The 25,141-nt window shown below is 42.8% G+C and overlaps 1 protein-coding gene across 15 annotated transcripts in view; it reads left to right on the top strand.

Annotated features, from left to right (window-relative positions):
• The window catches only part of TJP1 (tight junction protein 1), a 333,309-nt gene that overhangs the window by 247,040 nt on the left and 61,128 nt on the right, over positions 1-25,141 (top strand). For all 15 annotated transcript variants that reach the window (XM_083412714.1, XM_083412721.1, XM_083412722.1 and 12 more), the window contains 2 exons: positions 17,874-17,930; positions 24,547-24,671. In XM_083412714.1, coding sequence (XP_083268840.1) covers positions 17,874-17,930; positions 24,547-24,671 — 182 coding nt within the window. The remainder of the gene's footprint in view (positions 1-17,873; positions 17,931-24,546; positions 24,672-25,141) is intronic.

The raw sequence follows: 25,141 nt of genomic DNA on the forward strand, positions 1-25,141 counted from the left end.
CAAGATTGGCCCGTACGGGCAGGGGTACCTTTACCTTTAATAGTGGCAAAATTCTCTCAGCTGTAAGCAGGGGTGGGTTAATGTTTAGGAATGCTTGTGGGTTTCATGAGGATAGGGGCACTTCCAGTTTTGTAGGGCATCAAAACCTTGAAGTAGTTTTCAAAACATTTCAAAATGTTATTATTTTTATTGTTTTTTAAAAATGGCCTCAGTTTGTAGCTTCTCTACAAATTGATTTTAACTGGTCTAGTAGTCTGCTAGCAAAAAGCAAGGCGTTTTTGACTCCCAGTTTTTAACTGCAGTGGTACCTTGGTTCTCAAACGCCTTGGTACTCAAACACTGCAAACCTTGAAGTAAGTATTCCGGTTCGTGAAATTTTTTCAGAAGCCGAACGTGCTCTGTTTTGAATGTTATGCTTTCGATTTGAGTGTCACACTTCCGTTTTGAGTATTATGCAGAGGTCTGTCTGTTTTTGCTATTTATTTTGAGTTTTTGTTTATGCGGCTCTTTTTTGTTTGTGACTGTGTGGAACCCAGTTCAGCTACTGATTGATTGGTTGTGACTGCAGTAGATTGTTTATTGCTTTCATTTTATGGATCAGTGGTCTTGTTAGATAGTAAGATTCATGTTAAATTGCTGTTTTAGGGGTTGTTTTTAAAGTCTGGAAAAGATCAATCAATTTTGCATTATTTTCTATGGGAAAGCGCGCCTTGGTTTTGGAATGGACTTCTGGAACAGATTAAGTTTGAGAACCAAGGTACCACTGTATAACAATAGCAGCCCCTCCCAAATAAGACTACTAAAATGAAAGAAGTGGAGTTGCAGGGTGAGCGACTAGGAGGATATTTTTGTGGAAGGAATGAGAGATCATTTCTGGTATGCAATAACTTGGCTGTATGTGCTAGTTATGCTGTCATATGGTTTACAGAGTGGAGTAGATAAACCATCATTTTGGATCTGCCTCTGCCTCCAAGCCTAAGGTCTACCTACCCATGATCTGACTGATTTGGGAAATAAGTTGTCAAGTGAGAGCACAGCAGTATCGATTCCTGCCGTTCCAATTTTCAACTGTTAATGGGAATGTTAGCCTCTTGGGTGGGACCCTCTCTGTCCCTCCCAAGGTTTCTCTGTTCCCCACCTCTTCCTTCATTGGAGTAACCTCTGTGATTAATATGAACGCAGTTTGCATAGGCAAGGTGTCCTTTCTCTCATGTTTTAGTCACATTTCCAGTTCTGGAAATGCTTTTTGACTGGTTGCCAGCTAAGGTGGAGGAAAGGTGAAGAACAATTTTGCAAGGAGCTCCCCCCCCCCCCGTCACCTTGGTGTAGCAGCAGCTAAAGGAACTGAGCACCTTACAGAAGTTGAGATTGTGTATCTTGAGGCATCCGAAGGTCTTGTGGCCCCAACCTGCTGATGGTATCCCACAAGACAGTTTCCCATAGACTAGCTCAGTCTTCCCCAGCCACGTGTTCCCCACTGTTTTGGAATTTAACTGCTATCATCCCCAACCATGCTAGCTGGGGCTGGTAGGAATTGTAGTCCATCTGTATTTGGGAGGCTCCAGGTTGGGGAAAGCTAGAATAGCCCATCCCATCCAGATTAGATAACCATAGTGGGCAAGCAGGAGAGAGCAAGGGACACCAGGCAAAACTTAGGGACATAGGATAAAACTTGAATACGTGGATCTCTTGGTATTCACAGGCTAAGGTGCCTTCTACTCCACTGGGAGTAGAATCAGGTGCTTCTCAGTTTAGAGTAAGTAGCCTGTGTTTCCAGGGCAGTGGGGTTCTTTCTGAAATTAAAATACAGTTCTATCTTGGGTCATCCCAGGCAAAACAGTTTGTCTCTAGGTGTGACAGTCAGGCACACAAGAGGGGTGAAGAACTACAGAAACCCTTATCTGCACCAATCAATCTCAACACAAACCCTCAACTATCCTTCCTAAAAGGTGTTAAGTGGTAAGGGTGGTGTTGGATTCGCAGAGATTCGGAGACTGGCAACTTTCATTATAACATAAATGTATACATATTAACATACAAAATTGCACTGGCACAAAGTTACAGAGTTACACTCTTGGTCCACCTAGTTTGGTCCTGTGCCCTAGTCCATCTCTCCAGGGTCTCAGACAGAAGCGTATAGATGCAGGACATCTCAGGTTCAGTCCCTGGCATTTCCAGATATGTGCTCAACTACTGAACAATAGTCTTCTATGTGGGTGCTGTTATTTTAAGTTATATAGGGTGTTTCACAGTGCAATGTCATATAAGTTTGCACAGAAGTAACATGTGCTCTGCTGAGCTTGCTCCATAATAAATGTGTGCTTCCCACATGGTCCCTTGGGCACTGCAGTGGCCTCAGACATCCTCCTGCCAAGTCCCACTCCCCGCTCAGTTGTTTTTTTAATCTGTTTGGGTGGGATTCCTTTTTTTCGCGTGGGCTTCCTGGTTTTTTGGGGGGGGTGTATTTTATTTGTTTTAAGAAATTTGTGGGTTTTTTGTCTGCTTTTTTGGCAATGGGATTCTGAGTATCTCTTACGAAAAGGGTATTTTGTAATGCTCATGACAGTTTTTTAAAATTTTCAGATGTGGAACCCCTGTGGTAAAAATATTGTAAATAGCTATTCATGTTAGTTTCTCTCTCTCTCTCTCTTTTTTTTAAAGGAGAGGGAGCAGACAATTGCCCACGTACATTTTCTTGTCAAAGGAATTATGTTTGTAGCGGTGAAAGTTAAATATATTACTGGCTGGGTAAATTTTGCTTTTTCATTTTGTGTGATGTCACACAAATGGCTTGCTGCTTTAATGCTCTGCTTCATACTCAAATTACATAAGTCATCTGGCAACAAATGTTGTACCCCTTTTGGATGACTGCTTCAGAATATCCCAGAGGATAACCCCCTCTCTCATTCTGATCTTTTAAAAGGGGGGGGGGGGGAGAGAGATTTAGACTTGGCTGCTTATCATGCAGGAAACATCCTGGAGCCTTTGCGGAATGCTTGTCACATCTAAAAATGTATGAAGTATACAGAACAAAGGAAGATTGAGGGTATGACATGGCTTACAGGTTAAGGGTTGGAAATCTGAAACGTCTGTACTTTATGAACTTAAATAAGAAAATGAATGGTGTGGCCAAAATTATACAGGCAAAGTTACTAACCCTGTCATTTGTAGCCACAAATCCTTGTGAAGTTTATACACAGCTGCCCTAAAAATATATAACTTGACTGTGGAATTGACAATCAAGTAACATAAATACAAATCATCATGAGAAAAAGAACATAAACATCAATGGCTGTAAGCAAAGACAGGGAAGAAACATTGTGCCTGGGATACCTCTCAAATGTGCACATCTTGAAAATGATTGGGAGAGTCCAAAACCAACTCTTAAGCAGTGGGATTCAGTGTGCAACTTGGGGTTGCATCTCAAACATTTCACACTAGAGAGTGGTGACGCCTTTTGAATAGTGTTTCTTGGATCACTTCAGTTTCCTGAGAGCAGTTCCAAGTAAGAAGACAGCAATGGTAGAAATATTTTGATGAAATGCAGTTTGCTGGTCCCTGTTGGTTTTTATCTTGGAAGCTGCCTTAGACCATCTTATTTGTCCATCTAACCCAGCACTATCTGCTTCAGCAGGGACCTTTTCTGGTCTGTGGGCACATTTGCAAACCAGAGAAACAGTTGTGAGCACCACACACAAGCCACAACCAAGCACACGCTACCAACTATTATAGTGGCTACAACTGAATGCTGTTTCAAGCCTAATTTCAGATGAGGAAGGGGACCCTTTGCAAGCCAGGGGAGTCTCTGTAAGCATGTTGGGAGTCTGTGCACGTCAGCACTAGTCTTGACTGGGATTCAGAAGTTCTGTTTTCTTGTTGATTGCTTGATGCCAATATGTTGCAACAGCCCCTGGGCATCTGCTTGGGAGTCATTTCGGTCATTTCGGCTTCTGGATTCACCAGGGGCAACAGTGGGAACCTTGGGTGTGTGGGCCAAATGTGGCCCTCCAGGCATCTGTATCTGGCTCTCCTCAGATCTTTCCCCAGGCCCACCAACTCTCCTTGAGTGTTTTTGCCTGGATGGAATATTCCTTGAACTCTTGATAGTGCTGCTTGCCTGCCTGCTAACCAGCCTACTGTGCAAAAGGTAAAATTTGTGTTTCCTTGCTCCACCTACGTTCTCCCCTTGTTTGGCCCACTGCTGGCATGTGACCCCTGGAAGGCTGCCCAGAAGAGAATGCAGCCCTCAGGCTGGAAACGATTCCACGTGGCTGCCTTACAGTCATGTGAAAGTGAAGGACAACATGCAGTGATGGGGAAAAGAAAGTGCACCCTCTTTGAATTCTGTGGTTTTACATATCAGGACATAATAATGAACCCCCAGCACACTAGACTCATGCTGACATTTTCCGACTCAGCTACTCCTGAAAAGCTCCTGAAATATAGGGCCCTCTTACAGGACTATAATATTGATTTGAGGTGCGTTTTTAAAGACACGGAACAAAAACAACTACTGCCAAACTTGCTGCATAGCCGGACCGACCCCAAGAAACCAACGCTCTCTCTGCCGAAGGGCTTTTTTCATAAGGCCGCAATTCATTCGGAAGGGCTGTCAAAGATGGATACGCATGGTGAACCCAGCCGTAATACTCCCTTGGAGAGGAAAACCTCAGAACAAATAGGCCAAACACATAAAGAACGCCAGCCCAATCTAGATAAGTCAAAGATAGGACACTCCATTTGATCTCTGGCAGATCCTGAATTTCACCACTCTTTACCCCGGCTGGAATCTGTTCAGCCAACGACAAATGACGCTCCTCCCAAGGGTAACGTGACACACAGAAAGTCAGAGATAGATCTAATTGTCTTCGACGAAGCCCCCCCCCCCCCCCCATGATCTCAGCAATTCAGATAACACTGTCTCTAGGAGAAACTACAGGGGACTATAATTCTAACATCATTCCAAGTTCGAATGAACTCACCCATCAAATCGCTAACTCGAGTACAATCAAGGAGATGACAGTTGCAAGTTCAAGAAGTGATGACACCAGGATCAACGGACTAACAACCGAAGCCCCAGAGGTAGTGGAGGAACTACATCAGGAACCATCTGGGGCTCCAAGTGATAGCCAGTCTTCCAACATGCACCTGGATTGACCTTATGCCATGGCTGGGAACCTGGTGCAACATTCCTCTTTGAAGTTGTTATTGTGGAATGTGGCAAGGTGGTCTTCTAAGCTGTGTCTCCCTGACTTTACAAAGTTAATAAGGGCTTATGATATAGTTTGTTTACAAGAAACCTGTTCATTACGTCACATTGAACTTGCAGGTTTTAATGCCTTTTCAGTTCCGGCAACCAAAAGCCACAAGAAAGGTAGGCCTTCGGGTGGATTCCCTGGTGGCTCCCCATATAAAAAGTAAACACATCCTGTCAACAAATGCTAGCTGTAAATTACAGTGGTACCTCGTGTTATATACGCTTCAGGTTACAGACTCCACTAACCCAGAAATTGTACCTCAGGTTAAGAACTTTGCTTCAGGATGAGGACAGAAATTATGCTCCGGCGGCAAAGCAGCAGCGGGAGGCCACATTAGCTAAAGTGGTGCTTCAGGTTAAGAACAGTTTCAGGTTAAGAATGGACCTCCAGAACGAATTAAGTATTTAACCCGAGGTACCACTGTACTGGTAACAAAGATAGAGCTAGTGTGCCAGGAACTGTTACTGATCAATGTGTATATTCCTCCCACAGCCAAGAACCTACAATGGGAATTTATTGCACATGTGCTCGAGAATCTGGACTTCATCTGCCCTGACCTACCTATTATCTTGACTGGAGACTTTAATGTTCGCCTGGGCCAAGGGTGGGAGTGTATGCAAAAGCATGGGAGATCTTGGTTACCTCTCTTCTTCCAGACTTCTGTTTTTGGGAATGTAGATCCCAGGATCCAGTAATTAATCTGGCTGGTCTGTGACTTACCAAGCTGACCACCACCAGGGCCCTGACGTGGCTCAATGGGCTAACTGATTGGGAAGGCTCTGGGAATTTTACCATAGGTCCAGAGCAGGCAGGGTTCAGGCCAGGGAAATCTGCTTTATGCAACTGCTTGGTGTTATCTCATTTAACCGTTAAGTACACGTGGCTTCATAAAGAATGTCTTTATGTGCCTTCCTTGATATCAAGGCTGCTTTTGACACTGTCGACAGGGGGCTGTTATGGTCCAAATTGGAGACAATGGGCCTAGAACCTAGATTACTTTACTTGATCAAAAAGCTTTACGCAAAGAACACCTGTCGCATAAGAACAACACCAGGGAATGTAATGACAGATCCTGTCATTATAAACAGAGGTGTAAAGCAGGGCTGTTTACTCGCTCCCTCTCTTTTTAATCTTTCTCTTAACGACCTCACTTCTTTACTAAAACAAGGTGGATGCCCACAGCCCAAAACTCAATGCATCAAGCATTCCCATCCTTCTATACGCAGATATGATTTTGCTTTCACAGACAAGAATTCGCCTAAAACATTTGTTAAATTCCTGTATTGACTATCTGTCCAGAACGAAATTGTGCATGAACTTTGATAAAAGTAAAATAATGGTTTTTGGGAATTCACACAAAAGCTAGAGCTGGGTATTTGGTGGGAAACCCACCCAGCAGGTATTCAGATTCAGCTACCTGGGAATCACATTCCATCATAGGCTTCTCTGGTCCTCGCACCGTGCAACGGCGGTGAGCCAGTAAGATGTCTATGCAGGCCACAAGGTGTTTCTTTATAACAAGAGGTAATTCGCATATCTCCTCTGCCCTCAAGGTCTTCAACGCCAAAGATATAGCTCAGTTGCTCTACGGAACTCCAGTCTGGCTGCCAGGATTTACCCAGCTGGTAGAACGAGTGCAGACAGCTTTCCATTTTAAGGTTTTTGCTGTCCCACGTTGTGTACCCTATGCAGCCTTGTGTCTAGAGGGAGGTCAACACAAGGCAGAGACCATAGCCTGGGCGAGATTTCTCACATGCTGGTTAAACATCTGCCTCACAACAGATAGAGATCCTCTCCCTAGTGAAGTTTTGCTAGATCCCTTGCTTTCCCCAGGGCTACAACGGTACAGCAACGTGGGCTGTCAGTGGAATCTTTGCGATCAATGTCCCCACCATCTGCCAAGGCTACAATAAAAACTAGGTTGTGGGACATTGAACGCCAGGAACTAACAGCAGCAGCAGAGAAAACATGCTCCCCTCTTAACTTTCATCTTTCTTGGGCACATGAAATTAACCACAATTATCTTGAATTTTTGCTTAATCCTCAAGAAAGAAGGGCATTTTAATTCAAATCCTTCCAACCTCCTATGGAGAAGGTTCTCGGGAATGGTGGAAGGAGAAGAATTTGGCCATGTGAAGACCATCAGGTGGAAACTCTTACACATACGGTTCTGAAATGTAAACTATATGTTGATCTCTGCCAGCAGCTCCAAATGGAAACCAGAGTTAGAGATCATACATTTTCTATTATTGGGGAATAATCAGGAGCTCACCAAGGTAGTGGCTAAATATCTTTATCTGTTTTTTTGTCGTCAAAACACATTGCAGACGTCTGATCTCCCTGGAGACCTAGAGATGTAATGTTAGACTGCCTTGCCTCTTTCATTTGACAAATGTTTTGTGTCACTGAGAAGGCGGTAATTCTGTACTGATTTGCTATGGATGTTTGTATGTGATGCCAATAAAAGGTTTGATGATGATGATCATCAGCAAGTGTGCCCACCTCTATAAAAGTCAAAGGTTTTAGCAGTATGCTGGTCTGTAGCATTCAGATGTGTTTTAACTCAATGCCAAAGAGGAAAGATGACACAGTGCTCTTAGAGAAGGAAGTGCTGCTGCCCATGAAACTGGGAAGGGTTCTAAGGTCATCTCCAACCAATTTTATGCCCATCATTCCACAGTGAGAAAGATTATTCAAAAGTGGAAAACATTCAAGACAGTTGCCAATCTTCTCAGGAGTGGACACCCCAGCAAATTCACCCCAAGGTCAGACTGTGCAATACTCAGAGAAACTGCAAAAAACCCCAAAACAAAAACCCAAGAGTTACATCTCAGACTCCTCAGGCCTCAGTTAGCATGTTAAAGGTTAAAGTTAATGACAGTACAATTAGAAAAATACTGAAGAAGTATGGCTTGTTTGGAAGGGTTTTCAAGAGAAAGCCTCTTCTCTCTAAAAAGAATATGGCAGCATGGCTTAGGTTTGCAAAGTTGCATCTGAACAAGCCACAAGATTTCTGGAACGATGTCTTTGGGCAGATGATACCAAAGGGGAGATATTTGGCCATAATGCACAGTGCCATGTTTGGTGAAAACCAAACACAGCATATCAGAACAAGCATTTCTTTTTTTTTTAAAAAAAATAATGTTTATTGATTTTTCCAATAGCATAACATCAAAACAAAAACATATCCACATGAAAGAAAAAAAGGGAATATAAAATAATAAAAAAAGAAGAAAGTAGAAAAACCCAAAAAAAGAAACCCTCTTCCCCACCTCCCAACACAAAAATTCCCAAAAAGCAAACACAAAAACACCCAAACAACACAAAGTTTCAAATTCCTTCTTTTTTAACTTGTTTCCTCAGCCTCCTCCCACCTCCCTCTTTGTATACCAGTTTTTAATCTAGTCGGCAAATTCCATCCAGCTTTTACTGCTTTTTCACTTATTTACTTTCGCCCCTTTTAAAGAAAAAGATAATAGAAAAAGAAAATTAACCTTAAGTCTTCTAATCTTAAACCCTGTAGTAATATACCCTTATAGCCTAATGTTTCATATTCTTTATCTTAATTCCCTGGAACCAAATAAATTCCTTCCATCATCCCCCAAAAGTACTTATTCAAAACCATGTTACATTAAATTTTACTTAAAAATTTCCAATTTATCCCACCATCTCTTCCCCCCGGTTTCGGGTACTGCCAGTCCTTTTTACAAATTTTAAAGTCTTTCCAGTCCACAAGGTCAATCAATCAGCCAGGTTGTCATATCCGAGGCCTTTAAATCATCTTCCTGGCCTGTCTGCAGAGTCTTTTTCGAGCCTAAAATTAAGTCCCAAAACACTTTCCCCTCAACGTCTCCTTTCCTCTTGTAAACCAAAAAATTGTCCAAAGCTTGCTCCACACTCTCTTTGAAATTGCTAAATTTCACTTCTTCAAACTTTCTCATAGTGCCAACCTCCAAAATGTACCTTATCAAACCTGAATCACTCAGTCCATATGTGGCACTACTTTTCCAAATCTGTCCTTTAGACTCTTTACTCTCATAGTCCATTTTTTGTCCATCAATTTGAGGCTCTATTGCTGTAATTTCCACAGACGGTTTCTCTTGCAAAGACAGAGCCTGTTCTGTTTGATCCATCTTCTTCTCCTCAGATATCCATCCTTGTTGAGTTGATTCCATTTCTTGAGCCGGGTCTGCTAATTTTTTTCCTTGTTGAGCCAAGATGTATACATTTTCCTTCAATTCAGAAATACCAAATTCCAGAATAGTCAGGTTTTTTTGAAATTGTTCAAACAGAGCTGTTATTTTTCCTGCCATGTTCCCAAGCTTGTTCTTTCAATGTTATCTTGCTGTCAAGGTCAGTTACTTGTATTCAGTCTGCAGGATTGCAGCCTGTGTGGGAATTTTCCATCCAAAAGTGTAACAGTATAACAATCCCATATGCCTTTCTGTAACAGTCCACAACAATCTGTTACAGTTCCCTTTAGTTGTTTTTCATCCACCTTTCAATAACAGTTATAGTTCAGCTCCTTTTCCTTTCCAAAAAAGAGACAGAAAAATTCAATTCTCCCTTGATCCGTTCCTTCTTGATAGTTATTTTCTAGTTGTAAGAATTCTTTTTCTCCTTTTGGCAGCCCGGTCCCGGGCTTGAGACGGTAGAAAATAAAAGCAAATTACACTGCTCTGCAGGGCTATAGACTGTTGAAGCAATCTCCCCCTCTTCCCCTGCTTCCGAGGGGGGGCTTAAAAGGCTTAGGTGACAGATTTGTTTCCTTGCAAAGTACTTTTTAGAGGCTCCAGTTCTCTCACTTTTGCCTTGATCTTTCTACAAAGTGGAAGGTGGGCTTCCTGTTTTAACCTTCCATCTAATGCCGAATTGCAGTAATTTGTAATCCAATTTCCATTACTTACAAAGTTTCTTTAGTCCAAATGTCCACAGGAAAAGTTGGCGCTTCCTGACAGCAGCTGTGCGGCTTCACTCCCCGAAAACAGCGATTGATCCGAAGTGCCGCACCACTCACCCCACGTCGCTCCGGAGCCCCGAAACCGGGTCTCCCGTGAGTAGGGGAGGCGCTGATGGCACGAGCCGGATCCCAAGCCCACGGTCTTCCTCCGACCGTGGTTTTTTTGCGGGTCTCCGCCTCGCCGTAGGCGGTCAGACCCTTCTTTTCGGAGAGCAGTCCCCTCCGAGACGGAGGTAATCCGCCATTGCCTGGTGCGCCCACCCGGAAGCTCTCAGAACAAGCATTTCATACCAAGTGTCAAGCATGGTAGTGGAGCCACAGGACCTGGGAACCTTGCAATCATTGAGTCGCCCATGAACTCCTGTGTATACCAAAGTATTCTACAGTCAAATGTGTGGCCATCTGCCCAACAGCTGAAGTTTGGCCAAAACCCCAGTTTTTCTTAACAACAACAACAGGGCAAGGACCCCAAGCACTCCAGCAAATCTACAACAGAAAAGGAACAGAATCAAGGTGTTGTCATGGCCCAGTCAAAGTCCAGACCTCAACCCAATTGAAATACTGTACGGGATCTTAATAGAGTTGTGTATAAACAAATGCCAGTAAACCTCAATGAAGTGAAGCAAAACTTAAAGAATGAGCCAAAATTCTTCCACAACGATGTGAGAGATGCATAAAGTCCTACAGAAATATTTTTTTCATGTTATTGCTGCTAAAGGTGGTTATACAAGCGATAGAATCATAAGGTGTGCTTAGTTTTTCACACATGGTTTTTCCATTTTGGCTTTATTTCTGTTAAATAAATATTGACATGGTGTAACATATCATGTGTTGTTGTTCATCTGAGGTTGTATTTACCTAATTTTACCTAAGGAACAGATAGTTGTTATTATGTCTTCATATGTAAAACCACAGAATTCAAAGAGGGTGCACTTTCTTTTTCCCATAACTGTAAGTGCATGGAAATCAGAGCTCTAGGTGTTACGGCTTGTTGGCCCTGATCCAGAGGTGTAGTGGGGTGTGGGAGTCAAGGACTTTTCATTTGGCCAATGTGTATGTTGCCCATAAAATGGGTTCATTAGTTCTTGGTCTGAGTATACCAGCAGGTGGCTGAGCTACGTGCTACGTTACAAAAATATTGATTCTATTTTCCTTGGGCAACACAAAGCAGCTGCATTTTTGGATAACATATTCCGACCCCATCCTCAGCTTACTAACAACGCTACTATTCATAACTGTGAACAAACATGGTTAAATATAAAGTAGGCAAGATCTTTTTTTTTTTTTTCTTTAGGAAGAATCAGGGATTACTGGATCATCTTGATAAGTATTCTTTATACATCACATTTAAAAACAAGTCGCTGTGGAGAAATTTGGTGGGTCAGTAAGCCCACAAAATTTACTAGCCTGCTGAGGGAGTGGCTGAGGAATGATAAGAGGGCTCCATCCCTGTTGCAAAAGCCTGCCACACTTCCATGCTGGTTGTGGGGATGGGCTTATGGCAGCCCACCGGGTTTCACTGCTGTACACAGAAGTAATGGTAGGTGGGAGTGTTCCGCTTTCTCACTGCAGCCTCCCCCCTTGCCTGCATGTGGCCTTGTCACCCATGACTCCTAGGCTGGTGCTGAAATGCTACTTCAGTGTCTTGGTTGTTGGCATCCATCTGTCTGAGAGACAATGGAGTATAACTCCAGAGGTGAAGTCAAACTGCTGGAGAATCACAGCACCTGCTGTGGCTGCAGAGACCTGTAACTCATAACTGCTGCCTCCTGCATTATTTTTGTTGCATTAGCAGCACAGAAGTGACCTCTCCAGAGTGCAAGCCTGGGCAGTTGTTATGGAGGTCCTGGGCTGCCCAGACAACAAGACCCCTCTGTCAGCCTTGCTGGTGTGGTCCAAAGGAAAGCAGAGCAATACATTGGGTACCAGCTTAGCTGCAGGAGTTACTGGAAGGAAGCGTACAAGACTCCATCTAACAATCTTAGATTTGTTTACTCCTTCGCCTTTTCTTCTCCCAAAGATGTCCCTCAAGGCAATGGGTATGGATTTCCCGTAGGGTATGCTTCTGAAGTGTCTGTATTCAGAAGTATATTGCCTCGATACATGAGGCTTCTCTTTGGGTCACCCAGTCCTAATTCTTTGCTAGATTAGACTGAAGTGCTCCGGCAATGTGTTCTGTGCATTATCATGGTTCTTGCTTACCTTGGGCCTTTCCCCATTTTTTAAGCTGTGCTGTGATATGTGCATCTGTGTTGTGATAGGTGCTGCTGTAGCCTTTTATCTTTTTAAAAGTAGCTTCCCTTTGCAAGCTGAATTGGTTAAATTTTCTAAGCAGTGGTGGGATATGTGTGCTCAGTCCTTTGAGATACTCTTCCTGGACCCAAACAATATTGGATTTAAAGATGCATACTGGGAGCTGGGACTTGGGAAATTAGAAAACCAGCTGGGAGCCAATGAAGCTACATTATTGTGGACCCCATGTTCTATGTGTGGCAGTCATATATTGAACCAGCTTTGGAAGAACTCTCAAAGGTTGCCCTGAATAAAGTACATGTCACAGTCTTCAAAATTTCTGTTGATGTTCAGACACCCTAGATACAAATTGTGAAGTTGTATAAATGTGAAATATTTGCTTCCTCATGTTGTGAGATCAAAAAACCCAATAGGACTCTTGAGAGCATCTATTTTGTGTTCAGATTTTCTCCTCTTCATCACCAGTTGCATGAGGGGAGTGTTTTCCCCCCTTCCTAGTGATATAAAAGTTCCAAAACTTAAGTGACAGAGAAGAAATCCCCTCTTGTAGGGGGCAGGCTTGAACAGGAGGCTCTCGTTTCCACTTTTCCTAACTCATCATAGCTAGAGATTATTAAGGATAATTATTAAGCACTGGGCTGTTCTGAGCTTGACATATACTCAATAAAGTCAAAGACAGAGTAATGTGCATATTAAGGAGAATGCAGATTAGGCATTGCATAGCTTGTATAAATTAAGTTTGCATATTATGTCATTCAAAATGAAACTCACATAATATGCACCTGACGACCTGCCATCAATTCCTTTGTTGAAATGATTAGAATGCTTTGTGCAGTATATTAGATGCTTAGATGCAGTATATTAGATATTAGATGCTTTCAAATATTCAAGAGTTGCTGAAGAGAAAGATGCATCATCAGGGGCTGATGTTCACCTCTTTCCCTGCCTTTGTCCTGGGACTTGGGTGTGGTCCTGGGTTGGTCATGCTTCTTCCCTGTCCTGTGAAGGGAGCTTGGGCCATCAGATGGGTCTCTGCTCGCCTTTGACTCCTTTGCTCAGATCTTGCATAAGGGAATGGGTACGTGCAGATAAGAAGGCTGGATTTTACAATTTTGTAATAACCAGCCAGATATTGGGTTCTGGACTTCTTTGTGAATAATAAAGCAGTTTAGTCACTAATTTCTGTTCCTGCTTGCATTTTCTGTTTTGTTTTAAACATGTGCTCTTTTGAGTCTGACGTATGTTATGACTTACAAGAAGCAAGGCATTTAAAATTCCAGCCTGCCTTTGGTTTGAAAGCAGGAGTAGATAATACTGGACAGGAAAAAAGAAATTAATTGCTTTTCTCCCACATAACATAATAAGGGCCCCGTGAACCAGCCAATCATTTCCAGGATTACTTTCCTGAGTCCACAGCTGAGCATGTTCCCTGAAAGGACCATTTTGCTAACTCAGATACAGAAACACGATTGGGAGGAAAGGCTTCTCTTGATGCTGTTGTCTCTCTGTTAACAGGCAATATCTTAAACAGTTCTCAAAATGTACAGGGTTTTTTTTATCAGTAGTTGCCAGTAGTAGCAACAAAGCAAAATTTTACAGAGTATTGAATTGGTACTTCTTCACTATTCAAATAAAAATCAGGTGTAAAAACTGGAGCAAAGTTGGATGCTTGCCCCCCACCTCCAGTAAATACCGTATTTTTCATCCCATAGGACGCTCCGTCCCATAGGACGCACCTAGTTTTTTTTGGGGGGGGGGGAAATAAAGGGGAAAAGTTTTTCCTCCCCCGCCCCCAAAAGCAGGTCGGGGAAACCGAACCAGGTCGAGGAACAGCGGGGGGGGGGGGGCCGCTGCGCCTCCCTGCTGTCCCCCGAGCTTGTGGGGCTGGCCGATGTCTGCCTGGCGTGCAGGGCACTCTGCTTCAGGGTGCCATGCGCGCCAGGCAGCAGGCTGCTATCCGCAGCGTGGGGAGCCCTGCGGGAACTCCGGCAGAGTTGCCTAGGCTGCGGATGTGTTCCCGAAGCGCCGGGCGCTCTGCTTTCAGCGCGCCCAGCGCTCCAGGAAGCAGGCTGCTATCCGCAGCCCAGAAAGCCCTGCGGGAGGTCCCGCAGGGCTGCCTAGGCTGCGGATGTGTTCCTGAAGCCTGGAGAGCGAGAGGGGTCGGTGCGCACCGACCCCTCTCGCTCTCCAAGCTTCAGCGAAAGCCTGCATTCGCCCCATAGGACGCACCCAGATTTCCCCTTCATTTTTGGAGGGGAAACAGTGTGTCCTATAGGGCGAAAAATACGGTATTTAAACAGAGTTCCAGAAAAGCAGTACTTTGCTTAAATATCATTATATAACTTTGGCTATGTTCCCACAATCTGATAAGAATGGAATGTGGTTTGTTTACAAAGTTTTCGACTAACTTCCCAATGGATTTATGTCTTCTAAGATTATGGTTTCTGCAGGCAGGAGTCAATTTTAACCTGATAATATTGGAGAAATCTATTTAACAAAACAGCTGCATCAGTTAGTGACTATGCCCGGACAGAATTGGGATAACTCAAGCTTGAATTCCTTTTTTAAAAATGCAAATGTTGAAGGGGGTAGTATTTAGTCTGTGGCTTGTTTTTGCAAGGGCTAAACTTTTTAAACTGGCAGAATGAGGACACCCAAAGAAGCAGAGGGAACAAATAACTAATTCCAGTGGAAAGGCCGGGAACAGGCTTGGGATTCTAACCTGTGCATGTACTAAAGTGTACTTGGGTGTGGGTGGGTGGTAGTAGCTTCATTGGTTGTGGGTCAAGGAATAAAAAATAAAAATTTATTCTGAAATCTACTGGTTTCACACCACGTATAGAATCATAGAATCATAGAGTTGGAAGAGACCACAAGGGCCATTGAGTCCAACCCCCTGCCAAGCAGGAAACACCATCAGAGCACTCCTGACATATGGTTGTCAAGCCTCTGCTTAAAGACCTCCAAAGAAGGAGACTCCACCAAGCAGAATATTTGATTTTCAGAAGAAGTATTCTGATACCCCCTTTGAGTATTTATATACTCTTACAAGGGAAATCTGTTTAACTGCAAGCATTTGAATCTTTCTATTTAAGCAAAATAACAATGCTGGCAAAATAACAACGCTGGCTTCAGTTTTTGGAGGGCCCTTGGGCAAGGCCTTACTGCCCCACTCCCTTTCTGTGGCCAGAGGGAAATCATAGGGCAAGCAGGTGATGGTTTTCCATCTCCTCGCTCTTGCAGTTGTTTTTAGGGTTGGGAGAGCAGGTGAACAGACAGGAAGACCCCAGAGGAGGAAGGAGACAAGTTCCAGAGAGTGGCAGTGGGCTCCACCAGAGTGTGGCGCTTGGCAGGTGCCGAGCTGTGCCAACCCTGCCGCCATCCCTGTGAAAACAGCTCCTTTTTTCCTCTTGGGAAAGACCTCTGCCCTTGGGAAGGGGCATTTTTGAACAGAATTTGATCTTTATATGAAACCCGTCTTACTGCAGGTTGGATGTAGAAAAGAACTGCAGCATTAGTATAAAAATAATAAAGGTGTCTTCATTCAATTCAGTCATTCCATCTAAGATTTTACTTTGGCTTTAACAAAGGCTTTGTGGCTGACCTGTCAATGGCCGCTGGACTCTTCATGCCACAAAGTGTCCTGTTTGGGGGGTTTCCTTCTAAATGTCTAGACTGAAAGCCCAAGCCACTTCTCATGAATGATAGGTCTTGCAGCAACACAGCTTGGTGTGAGTTCTGCCTGTCCCTCTTTTTTGGCCCATTATGACCATTAATGTTTCATCTTGAAGACTGTGCTTTCTAAAGACAACACCACTTACATTTAAAGCAAAACAAAAAGCTGTGCTCTTTCTTTTTTGGTAATCCAGTTTTTAAAATTTGCTCCTATCGATACTCTTTAATCTGGCTGTCTGACATAGAAACCTATTTTGTTCCGCTATGCTGGAATTCACGTGAGAGAAGATTAGCATACACAGAACTGCAGAGTCAGTTAAACGTGACCTTCCTATATAGTACAGTAACTCAGCATGTCATAATCCATGCCTAGTGTAAAATGTGTGCCAAATAATATTTCTCTCAACAAAGCACCACGGTATTTTTGTAGCCAGGAAGCGGGGAGATGCTTAAATGATAGGTAGCTGCATCTGGGTGCCGGGCACAAACCAGTTTTATTCATTTGCAACGTTCAGTGAAATGGAGAGAGTGCTGATACTATAACAAACATTTCATATGTTTATTGACTCTTAAAAGTCTCGTGCATTCTGCATATTGTGTTGAAAGTAGTTTGAGCTGTTCTCTGATAATTTGTACATTTTCACCCTTTTCAGAATTTTAATTATGGTTTACGGAGGAGGGGAAGCTAGATTGGTTCAGCTTGTTTATTTGATTGCAAATTATTTATCTCTTCATTCTTTTTTCTGCTGCTCTGGTGGGTAGGGTGGGAGAAGAGCTCAAGGGGCTTTCTTAAAACAGGAGCCCTAATACCATCAGTCTTAAATTCTTACTGAAATAATCCGGGAGAATGTGGATGTTGCATGTTTATCTCTTTGGATGGTTGGGGTAAGATGCCAGAGATTTCATTAGAAGCACTTGCTTGACGCAGTTTTCATTTATGTGGCTTGTGATAGCCATATTTCTGTGAAGTGTTTTGAAAGTGTGTTCTAAGCACAGTTAAATGGTGGGCAGAGAAATGCAACTCACTAGTATTTGCCCCTATAGGGGATGCATTATATCAGTACATAAGGAAATAATGTTAAAGAAAAACTGAAGGCATGTGATAATGGGGAAATTTATCACTCTGTGTTCCCTGAATGTGGGTTGTCAACTATATCAATAAGTATTTTTTTAAAAGAGGATTGACTATCTGCGTTTTCTGTATTGTAAGACTTCTTTGTAAAACATTAAAAAATAAGAGTGGCTGAGCTAGACAAAGCACGACATGTTAATTTTGTAGTTATTCATGCTGAAAATAGAGGAATTGATAGGAAGAGTTTGATAGGAAGAGTTGACAACTGTCTATGTATTCCAGTTAAACACAGGATGTTCCACTGATCAACTATGTGAATTTATTTCAAAAACAAAACAAAAATGTTATCTGTCTGCCTTCATTTTATTCACTGTTACAAAAACCCAAAGCCATTTTGAAAACACATGTACATTTTAAAGTCCTTATTAGTACAGTGTCTTTATTAGTGCAACCAAGGTATCACAAAATAGTGTGCAAACTTTCAAGTTCTCCAGAAATCTTCCTCAGGTTAGTTAGTAAAGAAAGCAAGAAAGGAGAGAGGAAATATTTGGCTGGCTGTAAAGTCATCTCTGTCTGCATCTTGTAAGACTACACTTGGATTGTTAGCAACGGCAAGAAAGTAACCTTGATTACTTTTTCCTTCCCTTTTAATCAGAGCACAACAATGGAAGAAACAGCTATATGGGAACAACACACAGTGACGCTTCACAGGGTAAGTTTCTGCAATTATAGATCTGTGTTCATAACTCAGGATACTGTCAGCTCTTGAAAACAATAGCAAAAATCCAGATGTCCGGAAGGAAAAAGAAAGGAAACTAGTTGTGTCATATTCCGTTGTTTGAAATTAGTGTGATTGTCAACTGCTTATAATAGTCTATTTATAGTCTCTTGACCACCTTTCTGTAGCAGCACTTCAGGGTTAGGGGCTGCTAGCTTGCCTCTTGTTTGGATCCCCTTCCCTACTTTAACTTCAGCTATCCAACAGTGAGCAGATCCTTCGCATTTCCAGAAGTAGAGCATATCCTTTGAAAGCAGAAGGTCCAGCATCTCCAGGGGAGCTGAGAAAGGCCCTGCCTGAAACACCAGTTTTTCTCAGTCAGTGTAAGCGATACTGACCTAGGTGGACCGGTCATCTGTCCCAGTAAAAGGCTTTCTCATGTCCAGGTTCTGCAGAAATGCCCAGAAAGCATCATTGGACATAATACTGAGCTTCACAAAGAACACTGGACTTCTTAAAGGCTTCAGTTCTTATTGAACTTTTTTATTTATTTACTGTTGTTCTCAGTGCTAAGTAGAATTTGATGGCTCGGGACCCAATACAAACCCCCAACATTGTACAGAAAGAGAGCAAGACTGAGGTTTTCCTGGGAGGAGCTGGATCTGGTTACAGAGGTTCTGAGCACAGATAAAGGGGGCAGGGGGCCAAATATTTAAATAGAAATGGTATTAGCTTCCCAAGGAAGTCACAAGTGGCCAAGAAGTCTAGATGACTGGGGGAAGACAGTTAAGTAGTAGGACAGAACAAAGCTCCATGCTTTCCTCATAGAATGAGAAGGCAATAGGAGGTGTCAACAGCCAGCCAACTTTGCTTAAACTGCTGGACCAAGCAGTGCTGGTAAAGGGACACAAATCACAAGGGAGTGCAGATGTATGCATCCCTGTTGTAGGCCCTTTTCCTGCAGCCAGTTTTGCGGCTTGGGATCCCAGGAAGGACAAGAGCATTGTAGCATTTTATTTAATAACTGGGGGCTGCTCGCCCTGCTTGCCAACCCTCCCTGTCCACTAGCCCCTTGGCCAAGTGCTCTAACCCACCACCTCACCCATCCCTTCACAGCACTCCAAGCCCACCCCTTGGAAAGGAGGTCAGGAAGCGCTTCACAGAGCTGCTTGCTAAACTGCTCCACCCCCCCCAACCCACCCGCCCCCGTTAAACCTTCCTGCAACTGTGTTTAACTGGGAGGAGGCATTTCACAAAGTGAAGCATCTCCCCCCCCCCCCCCAATTACAGATGGCTGACGAGACAAAATAAGTTTCTAGTCCCTAGGATCGAAAAGATACATCCATTCATTTTATTTCTAAACCACTCTCCATCCCAAGGGTGGTGATTAGCAAGAAATAAATGCAATAGCGCAGCATATAAATTAAAAAAAGACCCACCATAAAACTAATATATCTTACAATTCAAAATCATGACTCACAAAAATAATTCTCGGCTCACTCCTCCTCAAATGCCTGATGGAATGAAATAGCCTTGCCAGGTGATGAAAGGCTGGTAAAGAGGGGGACAGTTGCGTTTCTAATGGGAGGGTGTGGACATGTGCATGGTCAGTGCCTGACGCAAGTCCAAAGGGTGGCTGAGTAAGATATCCAGAGGTTGTAAGAACATTCCTCTCTGCTGAATCTCTTCATGACTGACAGAATATAAAGACAGCTCATGCACACTTGCCTAATTTTATGCAGATTGAAGAATGCCATTGTGTCTCAAAATTATTTGGTTTGGCAAAGGATAGCAAAAGATGCTGCGATAGCTACATTGTGTGCACAGGTCTAAAAACAGGAAGTTCCGTGAACAAGAAACGGGTTTCAAGGAATTCAGCAGCTAGAAAAGAGCAGCCTTCCCAGCCCCCTTCTCTCCCACCTCATCCACATGTGCCACATATTTTTCCACCTTGGCTGTTCCTGACAACATATAAGAAAATACATCCCTCCAAAGTAGCCCCCCCCCCCCCTGTTTTCCCCAGGTTGCAGGAGGGGTAAAGCTGTAGCATAGGATCAACAGGACAAAAAATGTCCCTTTAAGTTAAGCACCCTCCAGCTCTGGCCCAGGAATGTAAAATTAGATAAGCTGCTGTGGACTCTTTTCAGCTTGGAATCTCTTGGAGAATATGGAAAAGCCACATTCCTCTTGAAGCTTTATTATGCTTCTTTTAAAATTTCCCACTAAAGAGAAGAAGGAGTGTGTGTATGTGTGTGTTTGTGTTTGTGTTATGGGGGGGGGGCAGTAGCCGTGGACTAGTTATGTGTATGTTGTTCAGAGATGAATTGTAGCTGCACAAGTTGGTGCACGATTGGCCACTTTCAAAATGTATGACACACAACATATATTTAAGAGCAGTTTAAACACCGGTCTAGTTGGATTACATCATGGCACCACAAGCCACAGTTTAATGCTGTCATAACACGGGAAATTCTCGTATATTGACTCAGTTATGATACAGGTCTCACCATTCCTTATCCTATCCTTGATTACTAAGTGCTCCAACAGCTTCCTGTCTTGCTGTGCATTAAAAATGCATGGTCCTATCTTGACAGTCATTGACTTCCATAGATTGTGGATTGAAATATAATAGGATTAGATAAAACAAATCATGCCAATTTTGTGTGTCCCGTCGTTGAACACACAAAAAGAAACTGTGTGTGTGTGTGTGTGTTGGCATCTGTCTGTCTCGAGAGACCATTGAATACTACCATCAGAGAGTTAGCAGTGTCTGCTGTGGCTGTAGAGACCAAAATGGGAGACGTGTGTTTTATTGCAGCTGGAGCAGATGAAGGTATCCGGCGTACCTTATCTAGGACAGATAAAAGAAAGGACTCCTTCACACAGTGCATACTTAAACTATTGAACTCACTTCCACAGGAGGCAGGGATGGCCACTAGCCTGGATGGTTGCAGTGATGCTTCTAAATCCCAGTTGCTGGAAACTGCAGGAGGGGCTCTTGTGCTTGAATCCCACTTGTAGGTTTCCCACAGGCATCTGGTTGGCCACTGTGAGAAGAGGACTGACTCTTTATGTTCTTCTGACTTCTTCATTCAGTCACCACAATATGATTGCCTAACAATCTCAGGTTGATTTGTTGCGCCAGTGCGCTGGTGCAGTGAGACGTATACTGCAGTCTAGGGAATAAAGCTTTAAATGAGAGGCCTTCCGAAGTCACACAGAGAGCTAGACTGCACCATATGCTCTTCATTCCTGACTGAAAGAGAGCTTTCCAGAGTTGGCCTTCTTTCACCAACAGAAATTGGAATAATAAGAGGTACTCCTTCATCTCCTTCTTGTCTCAAGTTGGCTGGACTTCTTAAAGGCTGGATTTTGTTTTGTGTGAAGAAGCATCTGTTTTGCTAATCGGATTAGCAAAACCACAGGAGAAGTTGCAACAGACATCTTTTTTAAGATTTTTACCAGGAATGGGAGGAGTAATATTTCTTGGCTGGTGGAGATTTTTGCCCGGCTGTGAGTTGGACTGAAATTGTGGCAAGTCCTGATCAAATATTCCTTTGAAAATTTGGAGAAAACTATAATACTTGGAGATAAGGCACACTGTGTCGCATATGGAACATAAGAAGGCCCCTTGCCATAGAGCTCATTGAGTCTAGTTTTCTGTTTGCTAGCCAGATGTTTCAAAAAGGCTGGCAAGCAGGCCCTAAAGCAGTCCTCCAGTTGTACCCCCCCCCCAGGACCACCCCACTCAGCTCAATCCTCAGTCCCTCGTGTTCAGAGCTATATTGTGTCTGATGTGAACACTGAGTTTATAGTCTTAATATAGGAACACCAGTAAATTAAAACCAAATATTTCACTGAGACTCTTGCATGAAAGATTATTGCCTTTTGGTGTGTGGTTACAGAATGTTTTGCATTACCTTTAATGATTATGTGTGTATAAACAATATTTCTATTAAAGGTGGTTCAGTCGCTATCTCCTAAGCTCTTGTTGGGCTCTTGCTGTCAGGGCAGAAGTGAGGACAGAGAAAATGAGGTTCTCTGGTGGTGGTGGTTGTTTTGTAGCTCCCCTTTCTACAAAGAGAAAAAATTGGTTGGAAAAATTAGGGAATACTGGGTGAGAAATCAGGAGGAGAGTTTTACTCCACTGCCTGATCTGGAGTAAATCTCTGCCTAGTTTGGGAATGGGTCAGGCAGCTGAGATGGCTTTGGATCTGAGCCATTTCCCATCCTCCTCTGCAGCCCCCCAAGCTCCCTCCATTTGATGGGGTCGGGGCCAGAGACTTCCATGATATCTGAGAGGGGGATCCCATATATATTCTTTAGTCTATTGGAACAACCCTTCCAGCATTCTTAGGATTGTAGACTAAATGCTCATTTTTTTTAAAAAAAGGTTTCCCTCTGTGAGGTTTTTGGGGTTTATTTTTTAAAACCTCTGGGATCCTAATACTAAAGTCATTGTTAAGCTTGCTCTATGACATCCCCTAGCAAAACCACCAGATGACAACCTTTTCATTCCTGGTATTGTTTTCCTAGAGTGCAGCTTACACTTGTGAAACATGAAAAGGAAGTACTATGCAACATACAGAGAGGCATTCATGCAAGATGGAATGCTGTGTCTTCATGCTCCTCTGGGTTTAGAGTTCATTCTAAATTATGGCGGAATATAGAGCACATGAGTTGGCCTTGTAAAAGCTTTCAGGGAAGGAACACCTGGAGAAGCTGCTTCTGTTCTGATGATGGTCTCATCACAGGGAGCGATTAGTTTTTAAATTGGGACAGTCATTTGGACTAAAACCAATTCTTAATATTTGTATACCATGTTAGAATTAAAGAGTTGCATGTCCAATTAAAGATACCTTATAAAAGAAACTATTGCATTTCAGCTAATCCATCAATTACATGTGGATGTAAATAATAGTTTTGAACCAAAGCCCACATTTCCATCCATTTTAGATTATGCATGCATGGATCATAGCAAGCATTGGCTTAGTTCAGAAGTGTTGGGAAGGATTGCTTCTAGCTATTACACCAAGATGCTCTAAACTGCCTCTCCTTCATATACTGGTGGATGAGATCAAGTGTTTTCACATCCAACTTGAAAACAAGCGAGGGTTGAGCACCTTCTTCCTGCATGCCCCTTTGTTTAAAATGGCAACTCCTGTCGTTTTGGGCATGATATTGCTGGCTCCAACTCCAGTCAGCCTCTTCACCATAGCCAGTGGCCAGAGATTATGGGAGTTGTAGTACACAACATAAGGAGGGAGCCTCATTGGCCACACCTTCCCTACAGAAGATTCCTGTTGCCTGTTTGGTCCAAACCATGTGTGCAGCGGGTCTGTAGTCAGATCTAATTAATTGGAATTCAAGGGGAAGTACTAAAGCTTTTAAGATCAGGGAGAATTAGAGTAGACCCCTGTATTATGACCTTCAAATGGTCTTCTCTTTGATAGAAAAAAGTAGCATCCACACCTTTTGCTTTGACAACTCCAGATCAAATATACTTAGTTTTCAAGGTAAATGTTCTGGCTTCTCTGTGTGCCTCACCCAAGGGACTTGTGGAAGGGACTTCATGTAAATGGGCCTTGTCAGTAGTTCCACCCCACCCATCTGGGGAATGCCCTCCTCATGGAGACTCACTCACTTGGTACATTATTATTATTATTATTATTATTATTATTTATTTTATTTTATTTTATTTTATTTTATTTTATTTTATTTTATTTTATTTTATTTTATTTTATTTTATTTTATTTTATTTTATTTTATTTTATTTATTTATTTCCCGCCCATCTGGCTGGGTTTCCCCAGCCACTCTGGGCGGCTTCCAACAAAATATTGTCTGTTTAACAATGTAGCTTCCTATGGTAGTGGTCATCTTTTTAGTGGGGTGGGTAGGACTTGATCCTTGTTAGTACATCACTGGATGATCATGTTATCCATTATGTGCTGTTAAGTGTTTTCATTCTTTTCTGATTTCAAACAGTTTTTATGTGCCATACTTTATTCTTGTCAAGTTGATTTGAGACTCTTTATTGTAAAAGGAAACTGGTAGGTCAAAGAGAGAAACAATACAGCCTCTACAAACTGAACTGGACTATTTGTGATTATCACTGTCTTGCATCCATGTCTTGGGCATGCTGTGACATTGAATGTATTATAGGCTGGTTTCTGTCTCTGAGAGGAAGGAAGAGAATGAAAGGCTGAGAGCAACAGGTTGTGAACTGAAAAAAATGAGAGCCTCAGGATGTTTTGCTTGGTATAAAGTTGTTGCTTTGTTCAAAATCCTGATACCTGCATTTTGAAATACAGTGGTACCTCGGGTTACAGACGCTTCAGGTTATAGACTCCGCTAACCCAGAAATAGTACCTCCGGTTAAGAACTTTGCTTCGGGATGAGAACAGAAAGTGTGCTCCGGTGGTGCTGCAGCAGCGGGAGGCCCCATTAGCTAAAGTGGTGCTTCAGGTTAAGAACAGTTTCAGGTTAAGAACGGACCTCCAGAACGAATTAAGTACTTAACCCAAGGTACCACTGTAGATGGTATAAAAGTTATCTGTTACATGAACTTGTTGATACCTCTAATCCACGCTTCTTTCTGGTCTGTCATAGGCTCCTGGATTTGGGTTTGGTATTGCAATATCTGGTGGAAGAGATAATCCTCACTTCCAGAGTGGAGAAACATCTATCGTTATATCCGATGTGCTCAAAGGAGGCCCAGCGGAAGGACTACTACAGTAAGTTAATTTTGGGGAGTAGAGCTGTATGGGGATGGTTTATTCCTGTTTATCGTCTTATCCTCTGTTCCTGTAAGTGTTGCTGTAAAATTAATTCTTCCTCTCCTTAACCATTGTTGAAGGAATAGGCTTGACTTGAGGATCGTATTTCCTTCAATCAGGTCATACTCACACCATAAATTTAAATCCTATGACTTCCCACAAAGAATCCAGTGAGTTGTAGCTTAATGGTGCTGGGAATTTTATTGGTAAAACCTACTTGGTGTTTCGCAACTTTCCGACTAGTTGCAGGACCTTAGCCAGACCTAGCAGAGTAAACGCAGAATCCACGGAAGCAATTGGCAACTTAGCTGCAGACAGGATAGACGAAGCAGGAACCAGGAACTTGTAGTTAGGTGTTTATTATATATAGTGGACTATTTACAGGAACAGAACACGGATCTTTAGCTTGCTCTCTTATACACGACTCA

The sequence above is a fragment of the Podarcis tiliguerta genome, assembly GCF_965153285.1.
Source record: "Podarcis tiliguerta genome assembly, chromosome: 14".
NCBI classification, from domain to species: Eukaryota; Metazoa; Chordata; class Lepidosauria; order Squamata; family Lacertidae; genus Podarcis; species Podarcis tiliguerta.